Source organism: Rhinolophus ferrumequinum, chromosome 7 (assembly GCF_004115265.2).
Source record: "Rhinolophus ferrumequinum isolate MPI-CBG mRhiFer1 chromosome 7, mRhiFer1_v1.p, whole genome shotgun sequence".
In the NCBI taxonomy this organism is placed as follows: Eukaryota; Metazoa; Chordata; class Mammalia; order Chiroptera; family Rhinolophidae; genus Rhinolophus; species Rhinolophus ferrumequinum.
In genome coordinates this window covers 88,565,352-88,583,089 of record NC_046290.1, presented here as the reverse complement: position 1 = coordinate 88,583,089, position 17,738 = coordinate 88,565,352, and the positions used below count along the sequence as shown (strand labels likewise).

Genomic DNA, 17,738 nt, shown 5'->3' with positions numbered 1-17,738 from the left:
CCTAAATGACTGAGTGTAGCAAATTTGCCTACCTGCCAAAGAACGATCCACCTACCTCTGGAATACCACATAACACGGATGTCTGTCTTGTTTAGCCACTGTATTTTTTCAGCTTTTTGTTATGGTTTAACCTATACTCAGTATGACCTATTAGTGTGGGAAATTAATCTGTAGTCCGTCTTTACTAAATAGTAAACATAGCACAAAGGCATAACTTCGTATCGCTTAATGATACCAAAAAAGGTATAATGCAAAATACATTAGGGATGACCTTGAGCAGCAATGACTATGAATATCTGCCTTCATTTTAACTCCTTCCTCAAAAATCTCCAGGATACAGTGGGATCTTTTAAGGCACAAAACCACAAAAAGATGGAGAACAGGAGCGGATACAATAGTATAAAAATATTAAAAGCTAGGAAACAGATGGAAGAACAATAAAGGATTTTACAAATCAGGAAAAGGCTAGATCCTAAATGAGCTTTAGAGAAAGCTGCAAAGCTATCTGATTTACACCTAAAAAATCACCAAAATGACTCAGAGTTACATGCCTCTGGGAGTGGGGGTGGGGTGGGGGGCTGGGGAAGGCAGGCAATGTGTTAAACTAAAATAAGAAGGACTGGTTTCAAGTTTGCAAAAGAAGCAACTAGATAAACCTAAATTATCTCTGTCACTATGATGGGCATTGTCTCTGTCCCTCTCCAATCCTATTAGGCGAGGGCTTATTTGCTAGAGAGGGCCTCTGGTGGAGGAGAAATCAGCAACATATGGGGGCAGAAATAGCTACTTTAAATAGGGGAGTTAGGAGAACACTTATACGCTCTATCCTGAGAGCTCTGAGCTTCCTTTCCCACTGGGCTCTCAAAATTGGTACCCAGGAGTTTATTAACAAGCAGAATATTGAAAGATTTTCTTCTGGGCAATCTATCAGATCAAAAAAGAAAGCCTTTAAGATGACTTAACTGTCTCAGAGAACCAGCAAGGCCACATTAATCTATATTAAGGATTTCACAGACAAGCCCCACCTACCAGTGCAGGGCTTCCCTGGCCAAGGATCACAGATACTGAAGACAAGGCTAAATCCAAGAAACCCAAATTAAACAAACAGGAAACAGTGAAAGACAGTTCAAGGAAACAGAAACTACAAAGCGAAAGAAACACACTCTTTCAACAAGTTTGGTGAAAGCTGAGATAGTGATAAAATTAAGTAAGAAAAAAAATTATGGGCTCCAGAGAAAACAAGAAAGCTGTAGAGGAAAGATAAAGCAATCATAATTTACTACATGGCTTAGCTCCAAATCATGTTTGAAAAGTCAGAAAACTATAAATACCAAGCATGATGTAATCCAAACATGGCATAAAAATATTCTGGATGAGATCAGGGGAAGGGTGCATGTGTGCAGTGAGTGCATGTGGATGAAAGACATCAATAGATAATGACTAAAATTAAAAATTAAAAAGTACAGCAAGAGGAGCATGTTGTTCGGGAATATGAGTATGAAGTAAATAGTAAATGAAACAGCTAAGAGTTCTAAGTGTTTGCTTGTGATATGAGAGAAATAGGAATGTGAAAAGTGGGACAATCTCTGCAAGTGGCATCTATTTACCTGTACCCTCCGTCATTCTTGTGGTTTTCATGACAAATCTAAGTTTTTCCTCTTTAAACTATGTTCGTGTATAATTCTGGTAAAAATTTTAGATGTCATACACAATGCAAAATATAGATGATATATTTTAGAATTGTATACTTGAAACCTATATAATCTTATTAACCAATGTCACCCCAATAAATTTAATAAAACTTTAAAAATAAAATATAGTACTGCACCCAGAAAAAAAAAAGCCATATTGGAATAAAATATATATGTATTTGTAAATGTTCCCATTACTAATAAGCCAAAGCAACAGGTTTTTATTGATGGCAAATTAACTTTGACTCTTGGATATACTCTCAGTTCCGGGATACAATTTTTTACATAAAGGAGTGATTTCTATTTTCTGCCATACTTGGCATCAACTATCTAAAATGCACTGAAATTAAAGTTTTCCTCCCATTCCCTTTTCTTTTCCCAAGTTCTCTCTACTCCAAAGCTGAAGATCTGTGGTCTCAGGGAACTTTTCATTTTAGAAACAAAGAGGAGGTAGATCTAAACAAGAGTAACAAAGAAAACACACAACAACTTTTCTTACTGGGAGAAATTTGGTACAGCCATTCTTTTCTGGTGCTTGTCCTCTCCTCAGGCTTTCTTTAAAAAACATTTTTCTTTTGGTTTACTGACAAACATGGAACATATTTCTGGGTTTATTTTGCCAAAGTCAGTAGAAGGGGATTACTCATGACTACAGAAAGTCACCTGCTCGCAGCCAGGCTTAAGTGAACAATGTAAGAACTAATGATCCATTTAAAAAAAAAAAATTACAAGCCTATTTTTAACTAAGAATAGATAATAATCTATAGCTTCTAAGAATCTATATAAGTAAATAATATTTCTGAATTTAGAAAAGTATATATCAATAGTGATTTAGTAACTGAATCTCACCAATTATTAGAAGCATGTTAAGTTAAGGACTAGTTTTTAAACCGATGACTGATCAAATAAACTACTGTAAGATAAAATATAAAGTCATTTATTGAGAAAAACAGTAATAAATACTCTTTACTCTAAGGCATTGATTCTTTATCACTAAAGCTGGTTTCCAGTTAAGCAGATAATGAGAAAAAAGCAACTAACATGAAAATATTCAGTTCTTTAATAAAATTACAAAATAATTTGTCAAAAATCTTTATGGATTCCATACACAGTAGTTATACAGTAATTATATAACTTCAGTGGCCACAAAGGAGGAAAAAACTGTTTACTTTATAACTCCCACTTAAAAGTCTTCAGATGAGATACCTCTAAAACTTTCATAACATTTTTGTAAGGCAGGTGATATTTATGTTTGTAAAATTTTGGTAACGAAGAAAGCTCAACCTTGTTTTTGAATAAATTGTCCAAGTCCAACCAAACAAAAAATATTCTATGCTTTTAGAGAACTTTTCATGAAATAGCAGCATATAAAAATGTTACTGAACAGTAAATGAAGATCTGATCATCACCTAAGACAAATGTTTCCACGTTACCTAGTCACTTACCTAAAGTTTTTCACATGGTCTTCCACTCCAGAAAGACGGATCGAGTGCTGCAGTGCATTCAGGTAAGTCAGGGCTTGTGTAGAGGATCCCCAGTTCACATCTGTGGGAAGACATTGTCCGTGCGGCATAACACCAATATTAAAACCCAATCAATAACCAATTTGAGACACATAGAGAAGTAAACAATGCTTTCACATTTACAGTCAATTGCTAAAATAAACTATTACAGTTGGAACCAGCATGACATGAAAACAATGCTAATCTGAACTATAGTTACATTTAAAGGGAAAGTACAATTTGGAAAAGATTGAGCTGACAGGGCTGCAGACATGCTGTGCATGCAACTCAAGTCTTTCACAGATAAAGAAAACATTTTAAAATTATTGTTTACATAGCCAAAAGTTTAAAGGGAAAGACAGATCTCTGAATGTTAAGAAGTAGTATTTATAATACTTAACCGTTTAAATTATTTAAACAGGCAAATTTTACTCCTTATTGAATAAACAGCCTGGACACCAAATGATGATTTTAAACATTTGTCACTTTAGAGATGTAACAGGCATACTAGAGAAATAATTGCTTCTAAGATGGTGAAAACAATGCTTTCTTTGTCCATTTCATTTCTAAAGCCACCACTCTATTCTAAAACCTCACCGTGTCATATCAAAATCACAAAATGTTTCCTCACTGTTTAAAATGACTACACTGCAACTACTCTTATCATCTCTTCCTAATCTATTCTATTGGGCCACAACTTTTCAAACCTCTATCACTGGATCTTTCTTCTAACCTGTGTTTCAGGTTACCACACTGACTACTGGACCAATCCTAGTATATCTTTGCATCATCTTCTTATGTAAAGATATACCAACAGTTATCAGTAAGATATATTCTAGATAATCTTTGACTATTTCCCAGTTAAAATATGTTTGTCCAATTTTTCCTGATACACAGTAAGCTAGTGGGAAGATACTGTGTCTTCCAGTATTTTATGAATTCCATGGTACATATTACCAGTACAGTAGATACTAACGCCATAGCAGGTAAAACATATGCTTGTTAGGCTAACAGCTACTACTACCACAAATCTAATCCTCTCAAAGAATAATTTTAAAATATACTGAGTGCAACAGAATGTTAATTATATGGATTTGTTACTTTCTACAAAAAGGATTAAATTTAATTTATGGGTAAGAATGGAATTCCATAGACTAAAAAGTCTTGTAGTAATTGTTTCATTAAAATGTATTTGGAAACAAAGTATTTGAAGTTTTACACAAAATAAAACTTTTAAATATACAAAAGATGATGCTTAAATAGAAGGTAACAAGAAACTTCTAGAGGTTTCTAGCTTGAAATACTAAACGGAAAAGGTTACTGACCTGGTTTTTTGTAGGTAACATAAATATACAGTCCCAAGACTATCACATACGTTAGCAATGCAGCCCACCAGTTAATGACAAACATCACTATGCAACAAAGAATTGCTCCAATGAGTGAGATCCACATGTTGTAGTATTTGAATGCTGGCCGCCATCCTAACAGTAACAAATAAAATAGATAAATAAAAGTCACTCACATGCCTCATCTGCTTTAGACAATGGTACATATGAATGCACAAAATAACTTTGTGGTTGCTACACTGAGAGGGCTTTAAACATTAAGTATATGTCTAATATGTAACAGTAAAGTCATAGGCCATTATTGATCATGATTTAATTTCACAATTCTTGATGGCTACGAAGAGGGCACATCTATTTACTTCCACATTATTCTATCTTACTAGTTCTGTATTCAATAAACTCTTTATCAAAAAAGTGTAAACCAACCTACCCTAGTGAAAGCTAAAAACTAGAAAAGATTTAAAAAAGGTTTCAAATTGAATCTTTAATAATGTGGCTTTATTATCTGATTTTTAGCATGATATATATCCATATGCTAATGAATATACAAAACAGTTCAAACAAAATGTTTCTGAGAAGTTTTAGAAATTCATCTACTTACTTAAAAAACTAAGAATTGATTATAGAAACTATCTTCCATTCCCATTTGGGAGATCTTTGAAGACTCAATTTGACTCAATTGTAAAATCTGACTCACAGACGGAGCATCAGCGAGCTAATCCCACATATACCATCTTTAAAATGTTCAAGTTTTATTTTCTCTCAAGTCAAAGACATTATGACATTTACAAAATTTTCAAAAAAATGTCAAATCACCTGGAGATTTTGCAAGTGATGCATGGAATACTGAAAAATTGATCAGTGCATAGGATGCAAGGAAGAAGTTAGAGATAATTGGAGCAATAACATTCAGTTCAGCTGCAAAAGAAACAACAGGCATGTTGACATGAGGCATTTTTTAACTTCCCAAAATCATGAATTATTTCAAACCTTTAGATAATGGCATAATGAAGACTCCTATATCCACCATCCAGATTTAATAAATACTTCCACTTTGCCCTATGTACTTCATGTATTTTATTTTGCAGAAATCAAACCTTATGTACACAGTTGAAACCCCCTTTATACCTCACTCTTCCAAAATGGGTATATTCTTTTTCCAATGATTTTATATAGTTTTACTACATACATATATAGTCCATTAGCATTCTGTAGTACTGTTCTGGGTGTTTTAAAAGTTACATAAATAGCATCATACTATATAATTCTGCAATTTTATTTTTTACATTTATTATATTTGAGATTCATTCACATCGATATATGAAAACAAAGTTTATTTTTTTTTACTGCTATATATTATTCTGCAGTTTCATTCTTCCATTTTTCACTACTATAATTAATGACACAAAAAACATTCTTATATACGGGCATATATGCAAGTTTCGGTAGGGTACATACATACCCTTAAAAAGAATGGATTGCAGGAAACTACTAAATAATGCCAACTTGTTCTCAAAAAGAAGCTATGACAAATACATACCTGACATTACATGAAAGTTAATTTCCACACCTGGTGGTTATCATTAGACTTTTAATAAAAATTGAGTGTCTTCTTTAGCAGTTAAGACCCATTGGCTCCCTTGTGATCAGAGGCAAAAGTGCCATAAAGTAAATCAGTGAGGGTTCTACCTTCAGGGGAACACTCAAATCCTTTTCTTTATGCTCTTACTGTATTTGTTTTAGGGACAAGAACCTAGGAGTTCTTTCTAGCCCTAACAGGGACTTAGCGATGGTAATAATTTTAGTTAATATGTATTGAGGGCTATTATTTGTAGATTTAAAACACTCTCTTTTGATCAAAAAGAAACTTAGTATACTAGGCAAAGTAACATTTTGTTTCTAATTTATATTTAGTGCTAAAATTATAAATGCACCAAAATCTACATTATCAGGCCATTTATATGACTAACCAATTAAGATGAATCCAAGTGCAATTAAGAATGTTAAGATGTAGCCACGAAGAGGTTCATTGTTTTTCCCATAACCTTTAGCAAACATCTGGAAAGCTGGGTAGATGTTGTCTTTACATAAAGCCTAATGAAGAAATGTAAACAATAAAATGAAATATATCAAAATTAAATATACAGATTTGCTTATAGTTACAAAAGGTTAATTAGGAATGGAACCCTCGTTTCTAATTCTTGGTCCTCTTTCTTTTCCCTATCTCATACTGCTTCACCTACAAACTGGAAAGGTGATTCAAACATTTCAAGAATCAAACAGCAGCTGGTTTAGAATACCAGAAGTTTTTATCCACCTTACCCCACTCCTATGTTGAAACTGTTTTATGAAGGAATCAGAAAAGCAGACATACAAATAGAAGAAATTTGGAAGCTTGAGAAGTATGACAGAGATATGACCTACTTCATACCAACTTCAAATTCTAGACTTAAAGCAGCTAAAACTCCTAATTATAGAACTTAATCATTTTTTTAAAAATTCTGAAAATTGTTTTAAGAAAGAAGTTCTACCTTTATTGTGCTAACTGGCTATAACTACAACGTGAAGAACAAAGCTGCAGAATCAACAACATTTCATTTACTTGATTTAGTAATATAAAATATTTCTGATTCAGTATCAGTTATTCATTTAATGCTCATTAAAGGGAGGTAATGTCTAACTTATTCATCATTACACTGTGATTATCTAACACAATGTGTGGCACATATTAAGCACTCCTTATCTTTGGTAAGACATGAAAATTTATGCTAATAGAGTATGTCAAAAAAAGCAAAAATTCATCAGTAGTTCCAGAAAGACAGAAAGACTGTACTCTAACAGTATGTAAATGTATAAATGTTTGTATAAATATGTTCATATGCATTCAATATAATAGCATTGCTACATGTGTATGTATATATGTGTATATATGTATGTATATATATACACATATATAGACACACACATATGTATATATATATATACAATCCATAATCAACCATATATATATATATATATATATATATATATATATATACATATATATATATTTATATGGTTGACAAAAGAAACAAATAAGTCTAAAATATTAACAATCCCAAATTAAAATATAGTACCTTAACTCCCCTTTTAACAAAGCTCATAATGTAAAAATACTTACCTGAAATATTTTGGGAGCACTCACAAGGGATGCTAACGCAGAAGAAAGAGTGGCTGAAAAGATACCTGCAGAAATTAATGGTGCAAATCCTGACACCATGCTCATTACCTTAAAAAAAGTGATAAAAATGGAAAAATAAGTCTTACAAACAAGTGAAGAACTCGATACTATACATCATTATTATCTAAAGAAGGAGACTAATACTGGGGAAAATTTGATAACAATAAACAGTAATAATTGTTATGCACATTACAAATTGCTGAAGTAGATTTACCCCTAGCTCTTAAATTTCCGAAACAGATTTACCATTAGCTCTTACCTTTAAAAACCTTTTTATTTTGTAAAATTTCAAAGACACGCTATGGCAGATAGAAGAGCATATTGAAACACCAAGTATCCATCATCTAGTTACAACCATGACCAACTCAGGGCCAATCCCCACATCATTGTGAATCAAACCACAGATATCATTTCATGCATAAATGTTTCGGTATTTACCTCTAATAAGTAACAACTTTTAAAAACTGTAACTACAGAACTATTGTCACAGCTTAAAAACTGAATAATTACTTCACTGCACCAAATAGCCGATCGGCACTCAAATTTCCCAAACTGTCCCACTTTTCTTGCTTTTTAAAATAGTTTGTTCAAATCAGAATCCACAAAAGGATTCTACTTTACCTTTGGTTGATGTGTGTCTTAAAAGTCTTTTTCAATCTACAGGTTCACCCTTTCCTTTACATTTTATTATTTTTATGTTATTTCTCCTATAAAAATGCCACTCTTGATTTCACTGACTGCATCTCCATTCTGTTTTTTAACCTGTTCCTCTCACCTCTGCATTTCTAGTCAACTGGTAGGTGGAACTGGACAGTTAATCGGACTAAAAAGTACAAGTTTTCTCGCAAGAATCTTTCAAGGTGGTATACTTTGGTCAGGAAGGTTGTTTCTATTTTGGATGTTAAGAGAGTAGATTAGTATTGTGATTATATATTTTTGGGGGCGGGGAGGAAGGGTTGTTTTTTTAAAAGAGTCTTACTTTTAGAGCTAAATGTGGAAATATTTCTAGGTGAAAAAATCTAAGTCTAAGATTTGGGATGTAGGAGTTATAAATAAAACAAAATTAGTCAAGCACTGATAACCGATGAAGCTGGAAAATGTGTACATTGGGTACATAATATTGCTTTCTTTGTCTTTTTACATGTTCAAACATTTCCCTATGATAAAGTTTTTAAAAAAATGGATTGATCACTTAGATAATGAGAAGACAATCAGATACATCCAAGTGGCACACTGCAAAATAACTTGCCTTAACTCTTCAAAATGTCAACATCCTAAAAGATTAAAATAGTCAGGCTGGGAACTCCTTTAGATTAAGATTTTAAAATAACATAATAACTAACTGCCATGTGTGAGCCCAGATTGGATCCTGGTTATGGGAAAAATAGTTATAAAGGACATTACTGGGACAGGTGGGGAAATATGAATATGGAATATATATTTAGATAACAGTATTTTATCAACATAAATTGCTTGAATGGGATAATTGTACTCTGCTTGTATAGAATGTTTTAAATGCTTCAAACTGACTGTCATGTTGTGATGTCTATTATTTATGAGGTATGATCAAACAATACGGTGAATGTTTAAATGAAAAATGTATTACAGTAAAAGACACATTGCCATTAATGCCCCTCAAAATACTCCCCCTTGCTTTGAACACACTTATCCTGTCATTCTTGCCGTTTTCTGAAGCAGTTCTGGATGTCTTCTTTCGTTAGTGTCTTTAGAAGTGCCGTCATGGCTGCCTCGATGTCCTGAATCATTTTGGCTCTGGGGAAAGAGCCTGAAGTCACACGGTGCCAGATCCGGTGAATAAGGTGGATGAGGACACACCGTAATGTTTTTATTTGACAAAAATTGCTGTATACCTGAAGCGATGTGTGACACGGAGCGCTATCATGATGGAGGATGATTTACGGCACACTTTAAAACACACCTCCTAACCATAGCTCACACCCGACTGACTGCACTGAACAAGTTGAAACTTGTCACACACTGTTACTAAGGTTTGATACACCACTTCCAGTATTGAACATCCCTGCCTTTCTGTTGGATGGCTCTTGGCAGCAGCATTCACCATAGTTTTTGTTCAGAACGGAAAGGCTCCATGTCACACATTGTTTCTAGTATATGGCAACTTCTGTCAAATAAAAACATTACAGTGTGTCCTCACCCACCTTATTCACCGAATCTGGCACCGTCAACTTCTGGCTCTTCCCCAAAGTCAAAATGACCATGAAAGGTAAACGTTTTGAATTGATTCAGGACACTGAGGCAGTCACAACAGCACAACTAAAGACACGCATGAGAGAGGACGTCCAGAACTGCTTCAGAAAGTGGCAAGAATGATGGGATAAGTGTGTTTGAAGTGAGGGGAAGTATTTTGAGGGAGATTAATGGCAATGTGTCTTTTACTGTAATAAATTTTTTTATTTAAATATACACCGTATTTTTTTTATCACACTTCATATTCTTATGTGTTTGAGAAAAATAATATACATACATAGCAAGATAAGCAGGTGGGGCAAAATATAAACAACTAGTCAATATAAGTGAAAGATGGGTACATAGGTATTCACCGCACTGTCCTTTCTGCATTTTTAAAATTTGTCAAAATACAAAATTCAGAATTCAGGTAGAAGCATTGTTGACGGATTCAGGTACTGTCAGTTTGATCCAATCATTAAAAATTTCATCAGCAGTGAATGATGATCATCACTACAGTCATTACTTCATTCGTGGAGATTTACCTTTCATTTATATCGACCAAGAGCATGCCAGCTGAGACCAAGGAGATAAGGAAATCAGGCTCTGAGCTGTTCATGACTATTATACACTTGACTACATGGTTTCATGTGTACATAAACCACCATTTTTTTCACTTAAATGTATCTTTCAGAAGTCCTAGGGTTAAAAATGAAGAATACACTTAAATGTTTTAAGAAATATTAGCACTGATTTCTCCGAGAATCTCGTGGGGGAAAAAAACTTGAAAAGGGGATTTTCTATTCAGCTCTTTAATAACAATTTAGTAGTTACATATACTCCATTCATTTTTCATAATCACTATTTTTCACAGTTATTAGTGCTAGATTATCTAGAATTGCCAGTCCTAACTTTAGGAAATGAGATTGTAAAGGGCAGATATAAGGCGAAATTGACACCACTGGCATTATATATAACCACAACCTTTCACCTATCGTGTATTGAGGAAAAAATTACATTTTCTCTTCTTCTATACCTCAAAATTGAGGTAAATGATGTTCCCTGTTTAACATCTGGAAACACTATTTCCCAAGTTTCCTGGTTTCTAGTTAATATGTTTACCTAATAATCTCTGAATTTCCCACTATTTTATGGTAAAATATGAGTAGCAAGGATAACGATAATAACATAAATAATGGTACTGTCACTGTTGTCCACAGATATAGTGGGAACAAAGAAAAGAAAAAAACAGTTTTATCTCTAAAAAAGAAGGAAAAAAGACAAAAGTCTAATATAAAAGGTAAAAACGTGGCAAGTAAAATAAATGTTGAAATTTTGTATCTGGGGTGTGTGTGTCGATGATTTAGGATTTAGGAAAATCTTCAGGGCGCGCAGATTTGGCCATCTCCAAAGAAAAGGGAGGCACATTCCAAGCAGGGTGAAGCACCAAATAAAGGAACAGAGTGGGGTCAGTGTGTGCAGGTACACGGACACTAACACACCACGACTGGCGTCCAGCCCGAACAGAAGGCAGTGGGACGTAAGTTTGGGTACGGAGGGCTTTGACTAACAGAGCAAAGGAGCTCACATTTTCTTTATTAAGCAATGGTGAGTCTGAGGTTTCAAAGGACATTAAAATGCAGAACTAGAGTAAGAAACATAAGACTACACACATATAAACTTAAAATTTTTAGGCAAACAAGGTGGATCAAATACCTTTTCCTCCTGAAGATGAAAAGTCAATTATATGCAAAACAGCGTTATAAAGTGTGGCTTTGCATAGATTTCATGGAGACTCCCACTTCCATGCTCCTCAGTTATGTCCTATCCTGCATTCTTCATTCTCCAAACAACAACCAATTTACATTTTCACAGGAAGTTCCCCCCAATTTTCTATCACATTAGAAAGCCTTTTAAAAAAATTTTATTTACTTAAATTAGAAAAGCAGCTTTACGTATACCAAACTTCTCTTTGCTTCAATGAGTCCATACTAGACTTGATAAAGACAACACACTTTTCTATTTTAAGGCAACAACACAGAAACTGATTGGCATTTTTAGTCACTGGGCAGAGACCAACATTTGTGCCTTTCATACACAATATCAATGTCAGAATTGGCCTGAATCATTAGTTGGACAAGAATACTTTCTTTCATTTCTATGATTTTGCCTAGTCTTGTGATTAGGAAAAACAAACTTCTATTACATAATTGGGTTCAATATTTAGAACCACCGAAAGTGTACTCAATTGCTTGAAACTATACAATAGAAAATAAAAATACTGCCATTAAAAATTAAAGTTACAAAATTTTGTAATATTTATGTATTCTACATAAAATTTATAGTGTTCTGAAATATATCAAATCCTCAACTATTCTATTTATTGTGTTGACACAATACTAGAAAAACACTAGGAAGCAAAATCTTTATTTTTCACTTTCAATTAGTAGAACCATCTATTCTATAAATTTACTGTAGAATATTTTGTCTTATCTCCTGAATCTATACCTTTGTGTTCTTTTCCTTCTAGCATCCTAGAACTTATCAAGCAATTTTCAAAATTATCCTCCAAATTTTAGTGATTCCTTCTCCCCTTATATAATCCTTTCTCAGTTTCTAAAAACCCATAAATTTTATAAAAATTTCATTTCACTTTCAGTATCTTAGAAAGGTAATAATAAAAAGCAGAAGCACTGATATTCTCCAAATACTTGAGATTTGGAGATTTGAGATCCCAAATACTAATCTTTACATAGTTCATATGTTTTAAAAGTTCACAAACTTTCAAGCGTCCGTAAAAAATTTAATTCTGTTGTTAAATGGTGGTTTGGCACAGCATGACTATATGGGTCACATCTAATTAAATAACACTATTGATACTGATCAATACTTTTAAAAAAGGGTATTTATATAAAGCAATTATGTAGACACCTCTACCTTGAAAACTGAACTTATTTCAATTATTGTGGATTTAAATTGTTCAAAATAAAAATTAAATACTTAGGTATGAATCTAACAAAATATGTATAGGACTTGTATTCTAAAAACCATACGATACTGATGAAAGAAATCAAACATCCAAAAAAAAAAAACATGGAGCAACATACTGTGTTTGGAATATTGAACATAATAAACATGTCAATTCTCCCCAAATTGACACACACGTTCAATGCAGTTCTTATCAAAGCAAGACTTTTTGTAGATAAACCTAAGACCATTCTAAAACTTAAATGGAAAAAGACTAAAACCATTTTGAAAAATGATAAAATGGGAAAAATCAATCTGCCTGACTTCAAGATGTATATTAACTACATCAATGTATGGTATTGGTGGAGGGATAGACACAAAAATCAATGGAATAGAGAATCCAGAAATAGACCCAACAAATACGACCATGTGTGAGATGCTTCCAATGCTTCCTGGGTTTCTGGAAGAGCATACTAAATCTATTATACTCTATTATAAAAGTGTTATCTTCGGGGACCCTTTTGCTCTTTTTGACTAGCTTCAGACTTTACTGTTCCAAATTTTTGTTTGCCCAATTAGTTATCTGCAGTTTTTAAAAAAGGTCTAAGTATAAAGTAACAACAGTCCTCCTTTCTAAGTTGTTGCTGTACTCTGAATGGTCAGATTTGATAACGGTCTGACCTCTAGATAAATACAGAATACCTATATAATATAAATTTGATGCTCACCTGGAAGTTGTTCATTAGGCCATAGGAACAAGGATTGCTTTCACAATAAGAAAAGTCAAAGTTTAATTTGCAGGCTGCAGAAGTACAGTTTGTTAGCTCTGTGACAATAGTGTCATTAATGTTCCCGGTGGCATCCCGAACAACACAAGCTCCTGAAGGCCAAATGACAATAGGAACAAATAATATAGCTAACATTTATATTCATTTCAAAATCACATATACCCATAAAGAAATTATACTACTGACTGCACATATACTTGCTTATAATGGCATACACTGCATTTACAGTTAAGATAGCTTTACGTGGAACAGACTTTGGAAAGCATCATGGTCCCCAATATTTAAGGAATGAAATGGAACCTTATAAAGAGTATTTATATATATACTTAATAAGCTTGTAAATATATTGTGGAAAATGGTATATTAGCAAAACTCCTTTCTGGCCTATTTGGTTAAGATGCCCTTAAGGAAATATCAAAACATTGTGTTGAAAGAGTTCAAATGGCAGAAACGTTATCCTATCCTCCAAATATTTTATATTTGAAATCTGCCCAAGATCAGAGTTCAGGTACTATCTTCTGTGAGAGGAAACATTTTGAACATTAATGAATTATAATTCTATTTAAACCTTTTCTCAAATAAGTGCACCCTAATAACAATATATGGTTTATCTGACATTTGCTTAAAAATAACCTATGGGGCAGAGTGAATGGATATAGATGAAATAAGATTAACCATGTACTGATAATTCTTGAAAACTTTTTTGAAGCTGGGTGAAGGCTGTTATATTAGACTCATTAGAAAACACTCTTTTGGTTTTGTGCAAAATTAAAACTTTCCATAAACATTAAAAAAGTTTCCTTGAAGAAAACACTTCATTATTTGGAATAACATGATGTATAAGTAACAGTAATTAGCATTCCTTAGACTTCATATATTTTTACTTTTGAAGCACTTTAACACTACTGTCTCATCACACATGAGGTAAAAATTATAGCCATGACAGCAAAAACTGAACAATACATGGAAATTAAATTTGAATGGGAGAATATTTTAATGACTAGATCAACTACATATAGTTCTTCATTATTTCTTCATCTAATCAGAGCAGTGTTTGCAAAACCATGTTTCTTTAAAGGTATTTCGGAAACCATTGCAGGGGTGAGGGGAGAACCGAGCCCTATCTAGTCCTAAAGCAGTTATGCTTTTATGTGCTTCGTATTTCAAAAAATGTTTGATGGTGGGGAGGCTCCATTGCTTTGAACCAGTTATACAACCATTAGTATAGAAACAATCTTTACTGATTCAGCTACTGAATATTGGGGAGAAAGGGCTACTCTTATTGCTCCGAGCCATAGTGTGGATAGAATAAAATGAGTATGAGGGCCAGCAGTGTTAAAGGGTCAAATAAAAACAGGAAACATTTATGTGCTCTAATAAATTATTTTCCAATTTGAAACATAAGCAGTTATATCAGTTATATTCTTTAAAACTAAATTTTATTTAGCTTATGTATGATAAACACAAGCATGCTAGGAACTTTTAAGGGAACACAAAAATATTTCAGTAAGATTATATATAGTATAATTCATTTGTTCAAAATTAATTTCAGGGATTTATGGATGGATTGTAAGGCTACATGAAATCCAATTCCTTTCTTAAATTTTAATTTAGCCCAACACAATAATGATTATTAGCATTTCTAGGTCTTTGTTTAGTGAAATTTCAAAATGACATTGATGCAAATTAGGGGCAGAGTTTGCAAAAACAGTTCTGTCATTACCTCGCAACAAATCACGGAATGTATGACAAAAATGAAATTTTCTTACAGAAACCTTATATTCTGCAGTCTATGAATTTGGAGTTTGTGATTCTTTAAATTGGTATTAAACTAAAATTTCTCTTATAGTATGTTTAAGACATTTAACTGTAAAACTGGACTTTTAGAGTTCAGACATTAAAAACAATGCTTACATTTCAAGAATATATGGTTTCTGGGTAAAGTACATAGTTCCATGAAAGCGTAATAAACTTGAGACAATTTATCTAATTACTGCATACAAATTATATATAAATTAATAGTTATTAAATTTTTTCTGGACTAAAGTGTTTCAGTTAAAGAAACTTATAAATAGGCTTTTAAGACTTTATTAAAAAAAGAAATCAAAACCCACTTTTCCAATTTAAAGAAATGAAACCAATTCTTTAAAGCAAGCACCAGTTATCTTTGGTAGCTCTGATTCCCTCATCTATAAAACAGGGATTTAGAGATTGGGTGACCACTTAAGTCCATTCAAGTTCTAAAATGCTATGATTCCATAAACGTAATAAAATGGTTTAAAACAATTTTCATTTAACTTACTAAGCAGTAAGATTTTTCATTCAATGTATTAATAGTATGTGCTGTTCATCAAAATCAGTTTTTAAGGTAAAAAATGCCAGGCACTGCTTGAAACAATCTTCATATAATAAGATTACCATAGATAAAATTATTCAAAAATTTGTAAAGATCAGAGAGTAAAAATGCATATGAATTTTACATATGAATTAATATTTTCTATATACTCAGTGAAATTTAAGAGTTTGCAGATAAGATTTTACTTAATTTTTTAAATTTATTATAATTAATAAAATTCCTGGAGGAGCAATAGAACATTTGATGGTTTAGATAATATCTATAAAATCACTACTAGTTAACTTAAAACAGGTTTTTAATTAAAATATGAAACTCCATGTCTTTTTATTGAAGTATTTCTGAATTTAAAAGTTAGAAATATGTTACAAAATTACTATTTATAGTATGTACATCATGAAATTTCTGAAACACGAAAAGAAATGTAAAGCTATTTACCTACAGATACTGCAATTCCTACGTAAACCACTGTAGTAATTAAAATGGCTAAGAGTGTTCCTTTGGGTATGGCTGACTGAGGATCCTAGAAGACAAGAAAATTTTTTTTAAGTCTTATCTTTAAAAATAAACATATATACCATTTAAAAATATAATCAGTACAGTATTTTTAAATATATAATTAATACAGTACTTACTGCAAGATCACCTGAGATATTTGCTCCAGCCAGAATACCAGTTGCAGCAGGAAAAAAGATGGCAAAGACAGAAAAAAAAGTCTCTTCCTCTCGAAAATCTGGTCCAAAGTTCTCATTAAATATTTCAGCTGTAGAGAACAAAATTTTTTTGGCATTAGTGAATAGCAAGTTAGACCCTAATAATTAGGTCAAGAGTAAGTGGTGTGTATGATCCCTGACTTTTCTACAAAGTAGTTGGTAAACTCTTGAATATTTCCTAGTTCAACTATTGATATTCCTTTTTTCTTGTATGAGGGAACACTTTCCAGGCAAAATGATTTGACCTGGTCATGCCCTACTATTTTGTATACCTTAATAATTAAGTTTCAAGCACCTCTAACTTGATTGTTGTCACTAGCCCAAATGTAAATCAAAGCATGGATAAACCCCTCAATCTGAGAGGTCAAGGAAACAAAAAAGGAGTTAGGAAAATAAAAGGAACATCATACTAATTGAACCATTTTTTTCCTTCCATCCAACTTATATATACTATATGTACACCTTTCTCTGTTTCGTATGGTGACCTGTTTGATTTTTGAAGTTATTCATCAGGAATCCAGATAATTTTAGTTAAGGCAAATTAGGTAAAGCTCCTTTCCATTTCAACAGTAATGAAAGCTGCAACTAGTCCTACTGTTTCCATCTATTCTGATAGGTGCTAACAATAAAACAACCAATTAATTGTCCTTTATCCATCCATCTATCCACTCATTCAGTATTTGATTATCCACAATGTGCCAGGTCCTGTATTGGAGCCAGAGTATCACAAGATGCTACTCACCTTGTGATAGGGATATAATAGTAAGAGATATAATAGCAAGAAGCTGGACATGGTTCCTACCTTTATGGGACTTAAGAGTCTCAATGGGGAGCTAAGCAAATAAGAAACAGATCATTTACAAATAGCAATAAATGTACTGATGGAAACAGAGTGTTGAGGTAAAGAATGAAAGAGAGAATCTAATTCAATGTAGTTACAGAGCTAAAGA

General features: G+C 32.8%; 1 protein-coding gene across 2 annotated transcripts in view; it reads right to left on the bottom strand.

The window, feature by feature from the left end:
* The window catches only part of SLC12A2 (solute carrier family 12 member 2), an 85,696-nt gene that overhangs the window by 26,801 nt on the left and 41,157 nt on the right, over window positions 1–17,738 (bottom strand). For both annotated transcript variants that reach the window (XM_033110166.1, XM_033110167.1), the window contains exons 8-15: window positions 16,711–16,838; window positions 16,514–16,598; window positions 13,663–13,814; window positions 7,700–7,807; window positions 6,510–6,633; window positions 5,356–5,457; window positions 4,519–4,674; window positions 3,137–3,236 (exon numbers count right to left, since the gene is read on the bottom strand). In XM_033110166.1, the coding sequence (XP_032966057.1) occupies window positions 3,137–3,236; window positions 4,519–4,674; window positions 5,356–5,457; window positions 6,510–6,633; window positions 7,700–7,807; window positions 13,663–13,814; window positions 16,514–16,598; window positions 16,711–16,838 (955 nt within the window). The remainder of the gene's footprint in view (window positions 1–3,136; window positions 3,237–4,518; window positions 4,675–5,355; window positions 5,458–6,509; window positions 6,634–7,699; window positions 7,808–13,662; window positions 13,815–16,513; window positions 16,599–16,710; window positions 16,839–17,738) is intronic.